The 21,761-nt window shown below is 45.2% G+C and overlaps 1 protein-coding gene across 1 annotated transcript in view; it reads right to left on the reverse strand.

Annotated features, from left to right (window-relative positions):
• ABHD3 (abhydrolase domain containing 3, phospholipase) overlaps positions 1–21,761 on the reverse strand; it is a 283,393-nt gene that overhangs the window by 78,380 nt on the left and 183,252 nt on the right. Inside the window, exon 5 of the mRNA XM_078687433.1 lies at positions 11,338–11,450. Coding sequence (XP_078543559.1) covers positions 11,338–11,450 — 113 coding nt within the window. The remainder of the gene's footprint in view (positions 1–11,337; positions 11,451–21,761) is intronic.

Consider the following 21,761-nt stretch of genomic DNA (forward strand, 5'->3'; position numbering starts at 1 on the left):
TAGAAAAGAGGAAGCAAAATGCATAGAGAAGTGGAAGCAAGTAAGAGAATAAAAGTAAGAGAGGGATAAGACAGGGAGAGATAAATAAGATAGTATGCTATGGAGGGGTAAAGAAGAGAGCAAGAGAGCAGAAATTAGAAGACCGGAGATGATTTATGGAATGGACGGAACATGAAGTGTTGATAAAGGGAAGAGAAGGCACAGAAAGAGGCATGCAAGAACATGAAGACATGGGAAATCTGGGAGAGCAGCACCACACACAGAGTACCAGCTCTGCCGTGGTCTTGCCACCTTTGCGACCCACTGGCTAAAACTATCCATGGATTGCACACAGTCTCTACACTACAGGGTTCTAAGAAACAAAGTGGCTTCAAAAGTAATACTGAGAGCCTGGCTGGGGTCCGGTGAGGCTTGGATCTGGCTGGATTTCCAGTTTTATAAAGGAAAATAATCACCCGCTTCTCATCTGCATAGGAAAAAATAACTGATACGGGCATGTGTAAAGGTATTTTATAATTATAGAATAATTACCTTAAATTATTAATATACACAGTACAATTAAAAAACAAAAACAAATTAGCAATGTGATGCTGATTCTTGCATTTGTTATCAGAAGTGGCATTAGTCCCATGCATAAAAAGGCCGAACTATCACCACCAGGACACAGGCAAGGCCCACACAATGTGTTTATGCTTTGTGATTTCACGTGTAAACCTGTGTGTACATGTTATTGTGTATATTGCCTTTGAGGGTGTGTGTCTTTGAGTACCTTTATGTTTTAATTGTTACAATGCTGTGTTTTTGTGTGTGTATTTGGGAAGTAAACTTGTGAGGTAGTTTTGTGTGTTCCAGTGTATGCGCGCATGGGATTGCAAGTTTTCGTTTATGTAAAAGTGCATCTCTGTGTTTATATGCGCACCTTTAGCAGGCTTCATTTTACACCGGTTTCACCATTGCCTCCAGGTATAAAACAAGATGAGCTGCATATTCACAGAATTCAGCAAAGTACTTATGCAGGCTAAACGCCTCCCTTTCAACCTCTCACTCACATTCTGCCCCACACTTTACAGCCTTCCTTCCATCATTTCTAGTTAGTTGCTTGCTACCAGATAAGGTTCTGGCCCAGCTACAGGGCTTTTGGGAGCTAGAAGTTCTTATTCCCTTGTCTTTGGCCTCTGTAGGGAGCATGGCATCGCATGTACACATGCACCCTCCTAACAGGCAGCAGGGTGGCTAGGAGCATCCGCTCAGATCTTGTCTTAGCTCCTGTTTCAGTGACTACCCATTACTCTTATATCATGGAGCAGCAGTCAAGCTCATGAGCAGCTATCGCCACGCTAGGACTGAGGGAGTTAGGTATATTCCCTCTCTCTATGTGAAGCTGCCACATCCTGGGCACCAGGAGGACACACTGCGGGCACTGGCATGCTGTGGCAATCTAAACTGACCAAGGCCATCTCCCTACAGTCACCGACAATACTACCCTGTGCCACAGCCAGTTACGAGTCAATCTACCGTCCACCAGAATTGGTTGGCACACTTTTATTTCTTAGCTGGTCCTGGGGAGAAGAGAAAGTGTCCTAGCTGCCCACATTAGAACCAAGCAAGCTCCACACAAACCACCAAAAAGAGATCAGGAGCGCTGCAGCTTCCTCTCCTCATTCCTTGCCTCAAAATGCCCCTCACCTTAGTTTTGGCCCCGCTGAGGCCCCAATACAGGAGCCAGCTACGGCACAGGGAAAAATGTCAGCCACTTCCCAGCACGCCTGGCTGCTCATTTGAATGTCCAGGGTTTTCAATCCAGGTGAATTCTGCAAGTGGGGTGTTTTGTGATTGGCCATCCAAGCTGCAGTAACGATGGGATGTGGTTGGGTTGTCTCTGCAGGATGCACCGAATTAGAAGTGCAAATCTTATACTCTTCTGCCTATCTCTGAATCGGCTGTGCTGTTGCTTTTTTGAGGATTTCATACCTCTCACATCTTCCAACAGTCTTCCACGCCTTGAGCACTATGACCCCTTCCTATTCTTCTTTGATTGAAAATAGTTGGGTTTTGTTTGTTGAGTTTGTGGAGGATTAACTGTATATTTCAAGTGGAGGGTTGCATGCAGAGGTGTATGATGTGGTGAGGCCTGTGGTGTTCAATGTATTTGGGTGTTGGAGATGAGTGATGCATTTAGTTTAGTTCTGTGTTTTTATGGTGAATAATATGTGTTCTGCTGCGAGGCTAGGATCAGAGTCTATCTAGAGAGAAGGTGATGCTTCATAATGGTAGTGGGTTTTCAGTAATGGGAATGTTCTATTGATTATTTATTAGTGTTACATTGTGTGGTATCTGTAAAAATACCCCATGGCGACAAACTTTCCACCACTCCCTCTCCAACCTTTCGTGGGGAAATCAACATCTCCATATTTAAAACTGGTAACATCCTCATCCAAGCGGCAGTACCCCATCTTAACACCTTCAAACTCCATTTCAGATCCTTGACCATCCAACTTTCCAATTCCACCAACAGCCTCCCACCTCCTCTCTCCCCTCCGATCCCGCCCCACCAGCCCACTTCTCCCGCCCCTGACCTTTCAACATCTAATGACACTATGCAAACGTTGACACCTATCCCCTCTTTTCTCACTATAACCCCCCCTCTCCCATTGATCCTCTCCGCACCCCCTCACTCCCAATCCCCCTTGCACCCAATCAGCCCACCCATTCCCCTCCCTATGACTCCTCCCTCTGTGCCCTCTTTCACTGTCTCCCCTTCCATTCCTCCTCCAACACCCCCTCACTCCTCCTCTCCCAACTCATCCTCTCACACCGTATCACAATACTCCCCACCCAGATTCCCCTTCCTTTCCTCCTCCAACCCCCCCTCACTCCTCCTATCCCAACTCATCCTCACACCCACCGATTCACAACACTCCTCACCCAGATTCCCCTTCCTTTCCTCCTCCACCCCTTCATTCCTCCCCTCCCAATTCAGCCTCACACCTTCTGAATATCACTTCCCCCCACACCTCTTCTCCCAACTCATCCTCTCCCTCGCTGAACCATATTCTTCCCATTATCCCCCCTCTCACTCCCACACCAATCCACAACTATACCTCCTTGCTATCTCAAAACTTCTCATCCACAGATGTCCCTTCTCAGCCCTACCCCGACATGCCACTCCTTCTCCCATACAACTACAGCCCTCCCTGCTCTCCTACCTGCTTCGGCTCTTCTCCTCCTCAGATCAGGACTCCCGCCTGCATTTGCTCACTGCCTCCTCAGAGCAGACCCCACTCCGCAGCTAACTCTGAACCCCATTTGTCCACCTCCCCCCACACCATATTTACCCCCTCACTCTTATCTCAAACTCCCTTCGCAACATCGAACGTAACCTCACCACCCTTACCAGAGATCTCTCTCGTCTCAGGAACGATGTCCTCAACCTTAAATCCAGCGACCTCCCTCCCCAAAAAAATACCGCCAGCCCTAGTCTAATAAACCCCACCGCATCTAAAACGTGGAAAACAAATCCCTTGCTTTGCCGGACTCAAAGACCACTCCGCACCACGTGCACCCTCTCTCACCAGGAGATTTCCGACCTTCAAAATTCCTACCCTCCTTACTCACCAACCATGTACACGCCTCCCACCTTCTCAAGCATCCCCGTCATATTGGGAACCAGTCGTACTCCCCCTTCACCTGTCTCACCTAGACCCCCTCCTCATCTCACCTCCATTCATACCCTCCCATCTCCCAAACCCACTCCCAAACCCCTCACCTGCATGCTTGTTAACTGCCGCTCCGCTGCCCGACATGCCATAGAAATCTCTGAAACCATCCTTAGCGAATCCATCGACATCGCGTTCCTTACAGAATCCTGGCTTAATGAACACTCTACTAGCATTCTTGACCTACTCTCACCCCCGGGCTACTCAATCATTAGGAAAGATAGACCCATCCGAAAAGGCGGTGGTGTAGCTATCATCTTCAAAGACGAACTACAGCTATCCCTTATCAATAACGCAGAATATGCCTCCTTTGAATACCTTGTAGCCGAACTCAAAATACAGGATTCCCCCCCCATCCGCCTTCACAATATATATAATCCGCCTGGAAATCACTACCCATTCATCGACGAGCTATCTAACCTTCTTACGCAATCCTCAATTTCCAAATCTAAAAACATCTTCCTGGGAGACTTTAACCTCCATTGGAATGATACTAAAGATCCCTCAATCTCCCTCCTGTATGACCTTCTCGAAATTAATGACCTCAAACAAATCTGTCAGTCACCAACCCATTCCAAAGGAGCCACCCTTGACGCTATCATTACCAGCAAAGATCTAGCCCTCCTATCTAACATCATTCCGATTGACTGGTCCGACCATCACCTTATCCTGTTCTCCATAAACAACTCTGCCTCCACCCCTCCGTCCAAAACTATTAAACCCATGAAACTGATCAGAAATCTCAGTCATATCCCTCCCGACTTACTTGAATCCAAACTTCAGGCCCAGCTTCTCACTATCCCTCCTTCCCTCAACACGAACGAACTAACCGAACAATATAACAGAGCTGTCACTGCTACCCTTGACCTTCTAGCACCACTCAAACTCAAAAAACAAAGAAATATCCCCTCCAAATCATGGTTTAACACAGACCTAAACATTGAAAGACGTAAACTCAGACTGTCTGAAAGATTATGGAGACAGCACCCCTCTCCTTCTAACCTGGCCAACCTCAGACTTGCTAGATCGTCCTACAAAAAACACATCTTTAGACAAAAAACTTCCTTCCTCAGATCACAACTAGATCGAGCTCAGAATAGGCCAAGAGAACTATTCAACATTGTGCGCAATCAAACTGCTTCCGCTCCCCCTGTCCCACTTGCCTCGAAGACTAGATGTGAAGAAATAGCCCTCTTTTTTTCAGACAAAATTAAACTAATTGAGCAATCCTTCCTCTCTACTGCGATCCCTACCACCAATCCGAACACCTCTCTTAATATCCCACCCTCCATCAGAACTCCCCCTACACCCTCTACGGCCCATCATAACTCTGATCTCCCTTACCCCTCCTTGCCCCCAAATTTCCTGGACTCCAATCATCCTAACTCTCTTACTAAAAATAATGCCGCTTGGGTTAACTTCCAGCCAGTCACGGAAAGAGACGTCTTTAACATCATTTCCAAACTCAAGCCTTCCTCCCACACCAAAGACCCTCTTCCATCCAAACTTGTCCAAAACCTCAAACATATCATCACCCCTACCTGGACCTCTATTATCAACAGCTCCCTTGCCACCGGTTGTGTCCCCAACTCATTGCAACTAGGCCAAATCACCCCCATTATCAAAAATCCTTTGGCAGACCCAAACGACCTCAATAACCTTCGTCCAATATCCAACCTTCCCCTTCTTTCTAAAGCCCTGGAAAAATGTGTTCTTCTCCAACTAGAGAGACACATTGAACACTTTAACTTACTAGACCCCTTCCAATCTGGCTTTAGGAAAGGATGCAGCACTGAAACCGCCATGCTAAACATTGTTGATGACATCCACCACTCACTCGACAATGGTGAATCTAGCCTTCTGATCCTCCTTGATCTCTCTGCAGCGTTTGATATTGTTAACCACTCTACTCTACTCAATGTTCTTAGAGATCGATTCGGCCTAAATGGTATGACACACAAATGGTTCGTCTCATACCTACAACACCGTTCTCAACAAATCAAAATCCAAAATTGCCTATCTAACCCTACCTCCATCTCCTTAGGAGTTCCGCAAGGATCCATCCTCTCTCCCTCTCTCTTTAACCTTTTCATGGAACCCCTCACACTCATTCTTAAACAAGCCGGGATCAACTACCATCTCTATGCCGATGACACCCAACTCTATTATAAGATTAAAACCCATGCTGACATCCTTCACCTCAACAACACTCTCATCAAGATTCAAGCCTGGTTCCACACTAACCACCTCAAACTCAACCCTAAAAAAACTGAAATAATTCTTTTTTCCCCTAAAAACAACCAGCTCCCTATTCAGAATTGGATCTCTGACCTTAATGCCCTCAACTGCTCCTTATCTTTGTCCTCCTCAGTCAAATCACTAGGTATCTCACTTGACGACCTCCTAACCCTCAAGACACACATCAATAATTCTGCCAAAGGAGCCCTCTTCACTCTCCGCCACCTTAAGAAAATCAAGCCCTTCATCCCTATCGATGATTTCAAACTAGCAGTCCAATCCCTTGTTCTTTCTCGCATCGACTATGGCAATGCCATTCTCACCGGAATTCCCAAGATCCACCTCGCACCGCTTAAATCTGTGCTGTACCTTGCAGCTAGGCTTACCTCTGACTGCAAGCGATTCGACCACATCTCCCCTACCCTTAAAATCCTTAAATGGCTCCCCATTGAAGGTAGATCATCGTACAAAACAGCCTGCATTACACACAAAATTCTCCATCAGAATACACCGACCTACTTCGCTAACAAACTCACAAAAGCCGGTTGCTCCCGTTCCTTGAGAAGCACAAACACCTTCCTTCTTATCCGCCCCCTTCAAAAAAAGAAAACCACCCAGTCTCGGTCCTTTTCCGGCAACGCTCCATGCATTTGGAATACCCTTCCAACTGACCTTCGTTGCAACCCTTCCTACCCTTGCTTCAAAAAAGAACTCAAACTACATCTCCTCAATAAATATTGGGGACCATAATCCATATCTGCTATCTTCCACTGGCCACTTCTGTCCGACCTCAGATACATCTGCCTCCCTTCTTTTCAGCCTTACTTCGCCCTTCCTCCTCGTCACTTCCACCTCCCTGTTTACCACCTTCACTCCACCCTGCACCCCCCCCTTCCCTTGTCCTCCGTCTGCCCTCATTTCTGCCCCTACAGCTCTCGTCCTTACAAACCCAATTCTGACCACCCACCTCCCTATCCTCCTCTGCAATTTTCAATGTATGCCTGGTTATTTTTGATTATCACATCTCCCACTTTTCGGTGTTCTTATTTCCCATATTTATCATTTTGAAATATGTATGGCGGAGACTTATATGTTGTTTATACTCATTTATGCTATGTATGACCCATGTCTTACTGACCTTCTTGTCTCAAAAATGTAAAGCGCTCTGATACCCCTGGGTCCAGCCAGCGCTATATAAAACCTCTAAATAAATAAATAAATAAATCTAAATATCTGTTGATTTTTATGGACTTACAATATGGATGTGGAGTCCAAATTGGAATGTGAGTGAGGTGTGTTTAAGATAAACTTGTTATGAAAGGTGAATGGGGGGGGGGTGGTGCTGGAGTGCTGCAGAGGTGGCAATGTTTACATACGCTATAAAACTTTGGGGCCTTGTTGCTATTGTCAAGGTGGCAGGTATTTTATCTCATGAGTTTTGTTGGAGTAGGGCCGACCATAGATAAATCCTGATAAAAATGCTTTTGAAGTAGCTTTAAGTGTGGTCAACTAATTGGCTTCATGAGCAGTCTAATAGGAAGTCGTATGGTTGGTAAAGAGGAGGAATAATAGTTCTGAGCTAGGTTTGTGCTACAAAGTGGGCAGATGTTTAAAGGCTTAGGTAGATATACCTGTACAGGGTTGAATGCAAGTGAAACACTCATTCAGTTTTGTTTCATTGCGAGTTTTTTACTCGTCCGGGATACAGGATATGAAGAGAAAACATACAAAGAAACTTCAAGTCGTACAATATTAAATATGTAACGAGAAACATAAACAAACAAAACAGTGCATTTCTTATGGCTATAGGTAACCAGATCATCTTTCAGTCAATAATTTAAGTAGAAAATCTGGAAATCTAATGTGGTTATCAAGTAGTTCAAATGATGGAATTTAATGAGATGATTTGTTGCCTTCCTTCCACGTGAGGGAAGGGTGGATGGGGCAGTGGAATTAGTGTTGTTACAACGCGATCATTTTCATTGCGGTACGTTACATCGCGGTTATTACAACGCAAGTCGTTACAACGACTTGCGCTAGAGGCGCTGGACCAAGGAATAGTATGATTTACTTTTCCAACTCCAGTGTGTGTTACAGTAGGGAAGGTGTTGGAATAGCAAATCATACTATACCTTAGTGTAGAGCGCAATCCAGCACAAGTCATTGTAACGACTTGCATTGTAATGACCGCGATGTAAATGTATATCGGTGTAACTACCGCGTTGTAAAGGTCATTCGCCGGGGCAGTGTGTCGGTTGCCCCGTGATAGTCGTCGGCTGTGCAGTTTTAGAAAAATTCTTCCGACCTTTGAACTGTGATGATTTTGATCAGTTGGTGAAGTCACAGTCAGCAAAGGAGTGGGTGGTGGGGCCCTCAGTCTGGGAAGATGAGTGAGTGGGAGGGAGTGCTAGGAAGACATTATAGGAGGAAGGGATAAGTCCAAATTATGTCAAGCAGTTCTAAAGCTTTAAGTGTTAATCATTTGTGCCACTGCAGTGTGTTTTTGAAATTTCTATAAAGGATTAAGGCTGATATAACCATTACATTGTACCCCCTACTGGAGAAACGGATACCCACTGAAGTTGCGGTGCTAAGGCCTGCATTGTGAAAAGGTGTCCATTCATCATTGTTCATAAATATTGATGGTGCCACGGATGTTTTTCCCAGAGAAGAGCATAACTCACATTAGATGAAGTAGACAACGCTTCTAGGTCTAGGTTTTGACAGCACAGGTGTCAAACAGACCTATTGATAGCAATATACATAGGCTGGGCATTGTGTTAACCTGTTTCAACCACTGGCTTTCTTCAATTAGCCTCTTTCAGCTATTTGCTTGAGATTTTTTAAATCTTGTTTTAGGCCTGGGTTGTGACAGCACCTCTGTCAAATAGACTTCTTGTTAAAAAAGGACACTAAGTAGGCTTTGGGTAAGCCGTTTCTCCCACTGGCTTTCTTCAATCAGTCCGTTTCAGCCACTCGTTTGAGACTTTGTCAACCACGTCTTGGCTCAGTCCAGTGCCGTATTTATCCTTCCCCTCACGCTATTCACTGTTTAGGTGCATCCTTCAAACTCCGCTCAAGTGCTTGCATTGACATTGATCCACATTCGGTCCATCACCTGTTGTGTTTGCATATTCCGCCCTAAGTGCGCTGGGGATGCCCAGACGTGGGTCCCAGGCACTCCACACCACTGGAGTCAAGCTAGCCGGGCTGATGAGAGGTGTTACCTCGAAACCGGTCCGGTCCTCGGATGCTTGATTCCGTTCTGGGAAGGACATGGCTTTTGTAGTTCGGACTGGACTGTTCCCATGGGGCACAGGGTCAGAGCTGATTTGCATATCGCCATTGTCTAACCCAGGGTGGTGTGGAGTGCAAAAAAACGATGGATTTGGGCCCAGATCTTTGGACTGGGGTGAGTGTGTGACATTGATCCACATTCGGTCCATCACCTGTTGTGTTTGCATGGGTTGTGACAGCACCTCTGTCAAATAGACTTCTTGTTAAAAAAGGACACTAAGTAGGCTTTGGGTAAGCCGTTTCACCCACTGGCTTTCTTCAATCAGTCCGTTTCAGCCACTCGTTTGAGACTTTGTCAACCACGTCTTGGCTCAGTCCAGTGCCGTATTTATCCTTCCCCTCACGCTATTCACTGTTTAGGTGCATCCTTCAAACTCCGCTCAAGTGCTTGCATTGACCTGTAAGAGGGACTACTTTACAACTATAACCATCTGTGTCAGCTCCGGCTGCTCCCTTCACTGTGTCTTACTCTAATGTGCTAAAGCTGCCGTGTCAGTACATTAAACCCTGGACCTTTGGCTTTGCCAATACTTGGTACATTTACAGCTGGAAGATCCTTTAACCTGCACAGTTACACTATTTGTTGCTTTGATGGATGCTTGACCATATACATGTGTGAAGGATGTGAACTAATCAGTTTCCATAGGTTTACCCTCAATGATGTCTGAACTGGTTTTGTTGGTCATTTTGCTACTCACTAGTAGGCTGGTGAGGTAGATAGGTATCTGTATGTAGTTAGGGGTGGCAAGATACGTAGTTCACTTAGCTTTTCATCGTGTGCCCTCAATGTTAGCCAAATAAAACTTTTCAAATGTTGAAAAAATATACTTGCATTTAAAACATTTCAAAAGTCTAAAGCACATGACAAGGCGTTAGAGAGCTGTACGGCAAATATATTTGTAACAGTGGTAATGCACTGCCATGTATTTATTAAGAAAACTCACATACCTGTTTTCATGATGATAGAGAGACAAAAGATTAATAGGCCTGTGCGATTTTTGAAATTCGCAGGACTATTTGGATAATTTGTGGACTTTCACATTATGCTTGTTACTTGTAAATTTCCAAAATGACGCCACTTTGCATAATTGAATGCCACTTGCAGTAAAAATGTACCGTGAACGTACAGGAATAACAGAACGCGAGCAGATGTTGATAGTGGTGCTTTTGCTTTTCTGCACTATTTCTATAGAGCAAAAGGTGTCCTCACATCAAAAATTGTTGCGAGGATGCATTTCATGCCAAAATACAGCGCAAAACGACAGATTGAGACTTCGTGTAATTACGCATAATTTTGTGTCATTCTGCCGATTTTTCGTGTCATTTCGTGAAAATAAATCACATGAATATCACAAACCCCTACAACTTAACTGTTATGCTATTTTAGACCTACAAATACATAGATGCAAACGAGACATCAACAAGAGAGACTAATCACAGCTTCAGCAATACAGGATACACTTGAGTTTGCAATATTGTTGTACATACATGTGCATAAGTAGTTCGAGATGTTAGCCAAACACAGCCTTCCTTTGCATCAGTGATTAATTTGAGCCAGTGGTTTCCGTTGCTCGGCACTGGCACTACATTGTCATCATCACACTTATGACACTCTGTCACATGGTGGCGCTGCTCGTCTAATTTAGAGATGAGCAGAACAGCGGTTGTTTATGAATACACTATATATAAAAAATACTAACACCTTCCTCCCCAGCCATTCCTTTAGCTTTGGAGACCTGGAATAATCTGAACTGTTGCACTTGCAGGTGAGAGGGATGGTTAGCAGTTGTTTTGGTACCGTCATTGGCAGCGATGGCGGAGCAATGGGTGGTGCAAGCTGCAGTGGCCTCCTGTTGAGGTCCCTGGCACTTATTATTTTACAAATTAAGTACTGCTTTGCATTTAATCCAGACCCTAGCGGTTTGGCTGGAAGATCAGAGTCATGGTAATTCTGGTTTACTTCTGTACTTGCACACTGTCAAAGGCACGGACGCCAAGCCAGCTCTGTAGGATAACACTCAAAACCATATAGCACTATCTTTACAAAGAAGTAGGTAAAAGGCTATTTGCTTTTGTAAAGTCTTACCCTCCCATGGAAACACCTGCTGCCATAAGAGGAGCCGAGGAGTGCACGCTGTGTATGTGATTAATAGCAGCTTCCAAATCTTCTGTGTTGGTAGCACAGTACGTCCTTGGTGTCTGCAAAGAGGTAAAAGCAAGTAAAAGCAGCATATTAGCGTGCAAACTTCAAGGTCAGCTCAAAGTGTCATGTTACAGTAATATTCGACATAAGGAGCATATTGGAGCTTCTTAATGTCATACTTTAAAACAAATCACTACAGTTTTAGTCATTGCATTAGAATCGAGTTTTGCACAAACATTACAATAAATTAAACAATGTACTAGCGTACATTATATCATGAGAACATCTGCCAACCTACTACTAAGGAACTAACTACCATTTTGGTTTTTTTTCTCCATGGGAATTTTTTTTTTCTGTGGAGAAACTCACTTACTCAAACTTTAGGGTGTTCCCTTTCAACAAATAAAGGAAATGAATCCTGCCCTTGTCTTCAGGAAATTTCCGATCTTTTCTAGATGGAAGGAATTGGTGAGGACAAACTCACAGGTAATCCAGCTCTGGATATCCTACTACATGCCACCTCACATCCCTTTCAGTAGATCTGCTAAATAGAAATCCTTGAGTAAATTCTTTTACATGTGTTAAACAACCTTTTGTGAAGTTCCAAAGTGGCTTTGCAATGGAAACAACAAGTTACCTACCTTCTGTAACCTTCTTTTCGTTGGATCATCCTTCTATCTGTAGATTTACCACTTTTCAAAAATTCCTATTCTGTCATACTGGATTTTGAAAAAAAATTCAATCAATACCACTGCGTGCCAGTAGGTGGTGTCATGCATTTCACAGCAATGTCGTTCTACTCCGGAAGTGACTTGCGGAGCCATATTTAAAAGATACTCATATGCACTGACATCAGTTGCTTTCTTGGCTGTCCCCACCCCAGATGCAGAGCCCAACAGCAATTTGGCTTTGACCTGTGTTCAGATCTCTAGACTGGGGACCTTATTAGATGGGAAAGAAATCCAAAGGAGTCCAGTGTACAGACCGGGGAAACGGGCGGTCTGGTGAGGAATCTTCAGTTAGACACAGTATTCACTAGAAAGAGCATTACCAAAAATAACTTGGTCTTCTAAACGCAGATTCCTCACATTTGAATAGATACCAAAGCAGTTCCTCCATGGTTCTGTGAACTGGCTCAGACCAAAATGTCATGCAAGACTGAGCAGACACAGTGCCCCTCTCGTCGGACCTGGCTGTCTAGACAGCAGCGCTTCATAAAAGTATGATGTGATATCTAAGTAGCAACCTACCAAATGACCAGAGTGAGGGACAACAAACAACAGCTGTGTAGTGATTCAAAGGGAGTACAGATTAGGAATGTGAATACTAAGTTTAGGTCCCACTGAGGCATGATGAAAGGTGTGGGCAAAAACACATGTTGAAAACCTTTAAAAAACGCATCACAACAGGTGAGTTAAATAAAGAGGGCTAGTCCAGCAACCACAAAAAGCCAAAGGAGTCGCCATAACTTTTAACTGTGCCCAAAACAAGTCATTGCTGCTCTAGGGACAACACAAAAATCAACACTTTAGATAGTTTGGCTTGAAAGGGGTCAATCTGTTGAGTACTGCACCAAACCATAAATGTGTCCCTTGTCCCAACAACAAGTGTATACTGATTTCGTGGTGGGATATCAGGCTGCCAGAATGTAATCAACGGCTTCCGGACTGAGGTTGAATGCAGTCTACAGTAGCTGCTCAATCCCCAAGCATGGAGATGAAACTGTGCATGCCCTGGTGCAAGACCCTGCCCTGCTGCTGCGACATAAGATCCTCCCGAAGCAGCAGCCCGATCTGAGGACAGATACTCTAGTCCAGGAGTTCCAGGAACCACACTCTCCTTACCCAAGCGTCTGCCACTAGGGTGGCTTGGGCCCAGTCAGTCCTCACATTCTTCAAAACTCAGGGCAGTAGAACTAGCAACGGGAAAGTGTACAGGAACCCTGAGATCCACTCTAGGAGGGAATGCATCTCTGAGAGAGAGAAGACTTAGGAACTCCAATTCATAAATATGCTGACATTGCACGCTCTCAATGGTGGTGAATAGACTGAGCCAAGGATATCCCAATTTGTAGAAAATACCGCATTCCACGTCCGGATCCAGCTGTCTTTTGTGACCGTCCTGACTTGCTCAGAAGCGGTCGCTCCTCACGCTCCCTGGTCATCTGGGTATCGTAGCGCTATATTGCTCACTGACGCTTAGAATTATTTGTGCATTGCTCGTATTGACGATATCGTAGCGCTATACTGATCCCTGCCGCTTTTAATTAATTGTGCTTTACTCTCATTGACTGTATCGTAGCGCTATACTGTTAACTGCTGCTTCTAATTAATTGCATTGCTCGCATTGCTTATTTAAATTATCTGTGCCTGATTGTGCCGGTGCCACTGCCCATAGCATAGCGATATTACAGATTGTGCCCCAATCTCGTCCTGTTTCGCTTTTGTTATTGCTGCCATCTTGTTGTTGTGCCTCCTAGCCCATCTCTCCACCCCGCTCCCGCCTCCCAGCTGCTCCTCCCTTCCACTGAAAAGTTAAGGATCGACCCGTGTGTGCTAGCACTGTGACCGTCCTGACTTGCTCAGAAGCGGTCGCTCTTCACGCTCCCTGGTCATCTGGGTATCGTAGCGCTATACTGCTCACTGATGCTTAGAATTATTTGTGCATTGCTCGCATTGACGATATCGTAGCGCTATACTGATCACTGCCGCTTTTAATTAATTGTGCTTTACTCTCATTGACTGTATCGTAGCGCTATACTGTAAACTGCTGCTTCTAATTAATTGCATTGCTCGCTTTTCTTATTTAAATTATCTGTGCCTGTGCCACTGCCCATAGCATAGCGATATTACAGATTGTGCCCCAATCTCGTCCTGTTTCGCTTTTGTTATTGCTGCCATCTTGTTGTTGTGCCTCCTAGCCCATCTCTCCACCCCGCTCCCGCCTCTCAGCTGCTCCTCCCTCGCCCTGCCCCCCCTCCACTATCCACTTATGTCAGAGCAACATACGCGCAGCGGTCACGTGCAGCGGGCGCGCACTATGCGCGCCGAAGGCGCACCAAAGGTAAGCCCGTCTACGCCCGTCCGCGCCTGGACCGCGCCCAGCGCCAGGCCCCCTGGTCCCCGCAAAGTCCACACCACCCACACAACGTACGACGCCGCAACCCTCTCTGCACTCAACTCCGGCCGTCTCCCAGACTGCTACCAAGCCTCCCCAGGACACACCCATGGACCCTTCATCTGCCACTCCTGCAAGTTCGACTGTATCAGGACCCACACTAAATCCACAAACGCCAAACAGAGCTCCGACATTAACCACCTGAAGTGCATCCTGCTCAACACCCGCTCTGTCCACAAACACGCCACTGAACTATGGAACCTACTAGACAACACTACGCTGGACGTCGCCTTTCTTACAGAAACTTGGATGAACGCCTCATCAGCACCCGACATCGCCATAGCCATCCCGGACGGTTACAAGATCATCCGAAAAGACCGCATCAACCAAACAGGAGGAGGCATAGCCATCATCCATAAGAACACCATCCGCATCACAACCAGTTCCGACGACAACCTCGCAGCCGCCGAACACCTTCACTTCCAGATTCACACCGACCCTAAGACCACACTCAGAGGCACCCTCATCTACAGACCACCAGGACCCCGCACACAATTCAGCGAAGACATCACCGACTTCATCAGCCCACACGCCCTCCCCTCCGAGGACTATATTCTACTAGGAGACCTCAACTTCCACCTGGAAAAGAACAACGACAGCAACACCACCACCCTTCTGGACAACCTCGCCAATCTCGGACTCAAACAACTGATAAACACCCCCACCCACTACGCCGGTCACACGCTCGACCCAATCTTCTCCTCCAGCAAGCACATCTCCTTCAACCACGCCACAGAACTCCATTGGATGGACCACTGCTGCGTCCACTTCAATTACAGAAAGACCACGACCCACCACCACCCACAACAAATCCCCCGTAGAAACTGGAACAAAATTACCACCGACCAGCTCACCACGTCGCTTTACCAAAACCCTCCCACCAAATCACTGGACCCAAATAAAGCAGCCATCAACTTCACACAATGGATCACACATAGCGCTAATGAATTAGCACCCCTGAAAAACAATCTAAACAAGCCAGGTATCAAAAAAGCCCCCTGGTTCAATGACGAACTCAAGAAATCCAAAAAGATCTGCCGCACCCTCGAGAAAGCCTGGCGAAAAAACCCAACCACAGACAACATGACCGCCCTCAAGAACGCCACCCGTAAACACCATCAGCTGATCCGTTCCACCAAGAAAACAGCATTCAAGCATCGACTCGACAACAACGCCCACAACAGCAAGGAACTCTTCAACATCGTTAAAGAGTTTACCAATCCCAACGCCGGCACCAATGACATCACTCCCTCTCAAGACCTCTGCGACTCCCTAGCCTCGTTCTTCCACAGCAAAATCCCTGACATACATAACAGCTTCGGCGACCAGTCCACCCCCCCTACCTCCGAACCGAAGCCCCCCACCACCAACCTTTGCGCCTAGAACACAATCAGCACTGAGGACACCATCTGCTTGATGAACTCCATCCACTCCGGATCGCCAACCGACCCATGCCCCCACCACATCTTCAACAAAGCCGACTCCATCTTCGCACCCCATCTCCGAGATATCATCAACTGCTCCCTCAACACCGCCACCTTCCCGGAAAGCTGGAAACATGCCGAACTCAGCGCCCTCCTGAAGAAACCCACAGCAGACCCCACCGAACTTAAAAACTACCGCCCCATTTCGCTCCTTCCATTCCCTGCCAAAGTCATTGAGAAAACCGTTAACAGTCAGCTCGCCGCCTTCCTCAAATCTAACGGCTCCCTCGACCCATCACAGTCCGGCTTCCGAGCCAAACACAGCACCGAGACCGCCCTCATCGCAGCCACAGACGACATTCGAACACTACTTGACAACGGAGAAACAGTGGCCCTCATCCTACTGGACCTCTCCGCAGCATTCGACACGGTCTGTCACAGCACCCTCATTAAACGCCTCAGCAATGTCGGGATTCAAGGAAAAGCATTGGACTGGATCATCTCGTTCCTCACCAGAAGAACCCAGAGAGTCCGCCTCCCCCCTTTCAGATCAGACGCCACTGAAGTCATCTGCGGCGTACCACAAGGATCATTGCTCAGCCCCACCCTCTTCAACGTCTACATGAGCCCCCTCGCATCCATCGCGCGACAACACAACCTCAACATCATCTCCTACGCTGACGACACACAGCTAATCCTCTCCCTCACCAAAGACCCAAACACCGCCAAAACCAACCTACACGAAGGGATGAAAGACGTAGCAGAGTGGATGAAGAATAGCCGTTTAAAACTAAATTCAGACAAGACGGAAGTCCTCATCCTAGGATCTTCCCCCTCTTCCTGGGACGACTCATGGTGGCCACCGGCCCTGGGCAGCGCACCCAAACCAACGGACCACGCACGCAACCTGGGTTTCTTCCTGGACTCCTCCCTCTCGATGACCAGACAAGTCAACGCCGTATCATCATCATGCTTTAACATCCTACGTATGCTCAAAAAGATCTTCCGTTGGATCCCCACGGAAACAAGAAAGACGGTCACCCATGCTCTTGTCACAAGCCGACTGGACTACGGAAACACCCTCTACGCCGGAACGACAGCCAAATTACAGAAAAAATTCCAACGCATTCAGAACGCCTCCGCCAGACTCATCCTTGACATCCCCCGCCACAATCACATATCCGGTCACCTAAGAGACCTCCACTGGCTCCTCGTCAACAAGAGAATAATGTTCCATCTCCTCACCCACGCACATAAAGCCCTCTACGACCTAGGACCCAAATACCTCAACACACGCCTGACCTTCTACACCCCCACCCGCCAACTACGATCGTCCAATCAAGCCCTTGCCACGATTCCACGCATCCAAAGATCCACCATGGGAGGAAGATCTTTCTCCTACTTAGCGGCCAAAACGTGGAATTCTCTCCCCACCCACCTCCGCCTTACACAGAACCACCTATCCTTCAGAAAACAACTCAAAACTTGGATATTTGATAAATAACGTACCCCCCCTCCCTCAAGCGCCTTGAGACCCTCTGGGTGAGTAGTGCGCTATACAAATTCCAACTTGACTTGACTTGATCAACTAGACGTCAGCAGCTGAATGTGTTCGACCTGGTGTTTAGCGATCCTGCCAGGTGGTGTACAATTAGGGAAATCCCAGTCACTTCCAGAGATGTCGTGTCTCCTGACACAGGGTCCACAACCCAATCTCGCTATGATTTTGCAGTACCATGTGGCCACTTTGCCCAATAGGGCCTGCACTTCATAAATATTGGCGATGTGGTTATTCAAGGACCAGCAGTTAATTATGTAAAGCTTATAATCTGTGGGCCTGGAAGGGGTGTTACATTTCTGGGAGGTCCCTTCGACCCTTTTAAATACCATAGAACTAATCAATGAAATAAATGGGCCTTTTTGGATAAAATGTCTGGTTACATTTTACGTAGATTGTGCACTCTGAATACTGACACACCCGTCCAAACCATTAGGCTAGAATGTGACCTGGTTAGTTCCTTTGAGCAGGCATTAGTGGCGGTGATTCCTTGGGGACATCGTCTGTTGAATAGTGAAAACAACATTCTCAGGAATCTAAATTGTCTCTAAGAATCGGGTTAATACTGTATTTGGGGGAAATTTGTCTTATGCATTAGGGGTTTTCTACACTCAGCAAGATGTATTTAAAGATCTTGCCCGCTCCTCAATTACAAAGTCTGCTGAAAAACTGGGTAGGTAAACTTTAGTTGTGCATACGACATTGATTTCTGCTTAAAAAAGGATACGTTTCATATTATTGTTGCTATTCCAACTCAGAATATTCCTCAACCAATTCTAGCCTGAAATTAGGACCATGGAATTAGACATTTGTTTTTTCTACTATGAATGAATATTTTACCACTCAAATATATTACGGATGCCTGGAAAAATATACCAGCTAAAGATAGAATTTTCGATTTATGTAGTACTGGTATCCAAGATTTAAACCATGTAATTGTTATATGTCCAGCAATGTATTTCCCTTGTTGTCGATTTTGAAAAACATTTTAAAATCTAATGTGTGTGTGTTTTTTGCTGAAGCCCAACAATTGCGTTTCCCACCAGTGAATGAAATGTATTGTTTTAAAATATATATATATATATATATATATATATATATATATATATATATATATATATATATATATATATATATTTTAACGTTTTAGGAATTTGCATTAATCATTAATTCATTTTACTGTGTTGTTTCTATGGATAACTTAGGAGATCCAAACTTGAAATAAACTTGACTTGACTGGCTCTAGTTTGTAAGACAAGAAGGCGTTCTTCAGACAGAAAAACATTAGTGGTTTGGCCTGTACCACAACAGTGGCACTCAGTAGTTCATTTATGACTGTGTCTGTTTTATATAGTTGGATACTTTTGTTGGTGAAGGGGTTGAAGAAGATATCCCCTTTAAACAGAAAGTGGGTGTATTTTCCTGGACTTCTGGCTTTATGTCAAAACACTTTAACTATAGATGCCTGCACATGGAGAGAAGAGAATTTATGGTTGGGAGGGGTGTTACTGAGGGCATAAGAAATCCACTTTTTTTCTGTTCAAACACTTTTTGACCAGGTAAGCATGAACTTAATCTCAAACAAGGCCTAGTCTGGGAGCACCCACTGAACTGGTGTCACAGGAGTATCTCATACGCTCACCATGTTGGAGAGACAGAGATGTGTACCGGATTCCTCTGTGTGGCCTGACCGGCGATGTGTCTGGAGCCACAACCCATAAGGACTCAACCATTGTTTCCCACCACCCGCACTTTTTACAGACTAGTGAGGTGCCTCAGCAAAGGGTGGATGAAGACAAGAGCATGACCTGTTTGAGCAAGTTTGGGACAAGAAGGTCCCCCGGACCAGACCCCAGCCTCTTGGGTAAACTACCACACCATGTGCCTCACACATGCTTCAGCTTTTCCAAACTTGCACTTAGATCTAGAACACAGAACCATGCACCATCCAACTCATGCTCATCAGTGGATATTTTACAGTCATCCAAAACATAGCGGACATGCTCACACAACACAGATCCACTGTTTACCACAAGAAACATGTCTCACAGCCTCTTCCACAAGTAGTCGATGGTAAATGACTAAAACATAATTATCTGCAAGCTACAGCATCCAACAGGCAGATGAACACACACAGGAGGATGCACCATCATCCACAAGTCTCCCTGGCCCTGTGCTCTCATTAACCAAGCAACAACTAAATCACTTGTGCTCCTTGCCTACTGTTTTTTAAACTCACAGCATCATGAAGAGACCTTCATCTCAATTACAAGCATCAGACCAAACAAGAACTTTGCCAAAGAAACGTCAGACCTTATCACCACTGCATTCACTTATCACTTCCAACCCTTCTTCCTCTGAGACTGCAACCTTACAAGACATTGAAATAATCGCTTAACACATTTCAAATTATTCTGGACATCAAACAGCAGGTTATCAAACTCACCCACTTCAAAGAGAATATCCTCAGTCTCGTCATGACAGCCTCACAGTAAATCCACTTCATGGCCCCCATGCCCCTGGACTGGACAGAACACTAAGTTGTTTCGTCGACCATCCTAGACATCACAGATATGCATTACACTGAACTGAAAAGAAAACAATGGAGAGACCACTCCTTCAAAGCTTCACCATGGACAATACAAAAAACGGGAACCCAGCAGGGGATATAATTAGTTTAAATTACTTTACATATTCTAAAAGTTATTATTTTTTTCAACAATATTTTTTTTGTTCAACTTTGTTTTATCATTTTTCAGGTGGATCAGGCATGTTACATTACATTGAACACAGGCTCTAATTGAACTCCCAACTTCAAATGCCTTACCTCCCCCGAGTGTACCAGCGCGGGAGGCGTGCGGGAGTAATGTGTCCATGAGAGCATGTCGAGGGTAGCCTTCAACAATCGGCGCACCCAAGAACCCGTTAAAGTAACAACTACCCCCCCCCCCTCCTACAACTCCCAACTCCCCCTTCCTCATATCCCCTCCCTCCCCAACCGGTGTGTCGCTTCTTCACTTTGTGGAGTCGCAGAGATAGCTTGCCTGCTCTTTCCCTTTCAGGTGGAGGTGGCCCCTTTGGAAGATGCGTCAGTGAGCCGCAACAATCGAAGGTACTTTGGACAAGTACGTTTGTTAAATTCCTTGGCTAGCAAAGTAAGGAAAGGCTTCCAGATGGTGTTAAATGATTCAGTGGACTGCGTGAGTGTTGCAATTACAGCATTTTTTTATTTTTATTTTTTTTAAATATTTTTATTGAGAGTTCATGAAAACAAGATAAGCATTACAGAATACCTTTATAAAAAAACTTTTAGTACAGTACATGGCATATGGATAAAAATAAATAATCGGCGATCAGATGTCCACGCAATGATTATAGAGTGCAAACAGTAATTATATAGTAAAAAAGTGCTTAAAAGTGCATATAGGCAGACTGTTGATTATGAAGGTATCTTTTACGATTCAAAAACGCTCCAAAACTTTTCATATTTTTTGAGCGCCCCTGATCTAAGCGCATATTTTCTTTCCCTGCCCTGGGTTCGTAGTAATTTAGCCTTCCATGCCTGAAAGGTCGGTACTTGATTGGTTTTCCAGGACTGTAGTATGAGTGATTTGGATATTAGAGAGGCTATGAAAAGAAATTCATCATATTGGATGCTAGTCGCTGAGCAGCCTAGAACAGGGACTAGATCATCGAATATTATAGGAGCTTTAAGCTCGAGGGAGAGATTTTTTCAATTTCCCTCCAGAGTGGTTGGATTTTAGGACATTCCCAGACAATGTGTTTCCAAGTCCCTTTTTCCTCGCATCGGAAACATTTATCGACAACTAGGGGAAAGATATTATGGAGATAAGAGGGGGTTCTGTAGATCAACCATTTATTATAAAATTGCATGCGTTTAAAATTTGCGCCGCGAAAGATTGTTTTATTAAATTTATTTATTTTGTCCCAGATTTGTTGATTGATTTCAATATCCTCCCTTTTTTTCCACCTCTCGATGATCTTACTAGAAGATTCTTGCTTCTTATCCTCTTTTAGAATTTCAATCCAGGTACTCATCTTTTTTTGAGTTTTATTATTCAGTGCTGAAGAGATAGATTCCTTAAAATAGAGATTCCCTATATCCAGCTCCCTGAGTATTGGGTTTAACATAAAGAAAGGCCATTTCAGAGTGGAATGAGAATGGCTCACAGCATATGAGTGTAGTC

This window comes from Lissotriton helveticus, chromosome 4_1 (genome assembly GCF_964261635.1).
Source record: "Lissotriton helveticus chromosome 4_1, aLisHel1.1, whole genome shotgun sequence".
Lineage (NCBI taxonomy): Eukaryota > Metazoa > Chordata > Amphibia > Caudata > Salamandridae > Lissotriton > Lissotriton helveticus.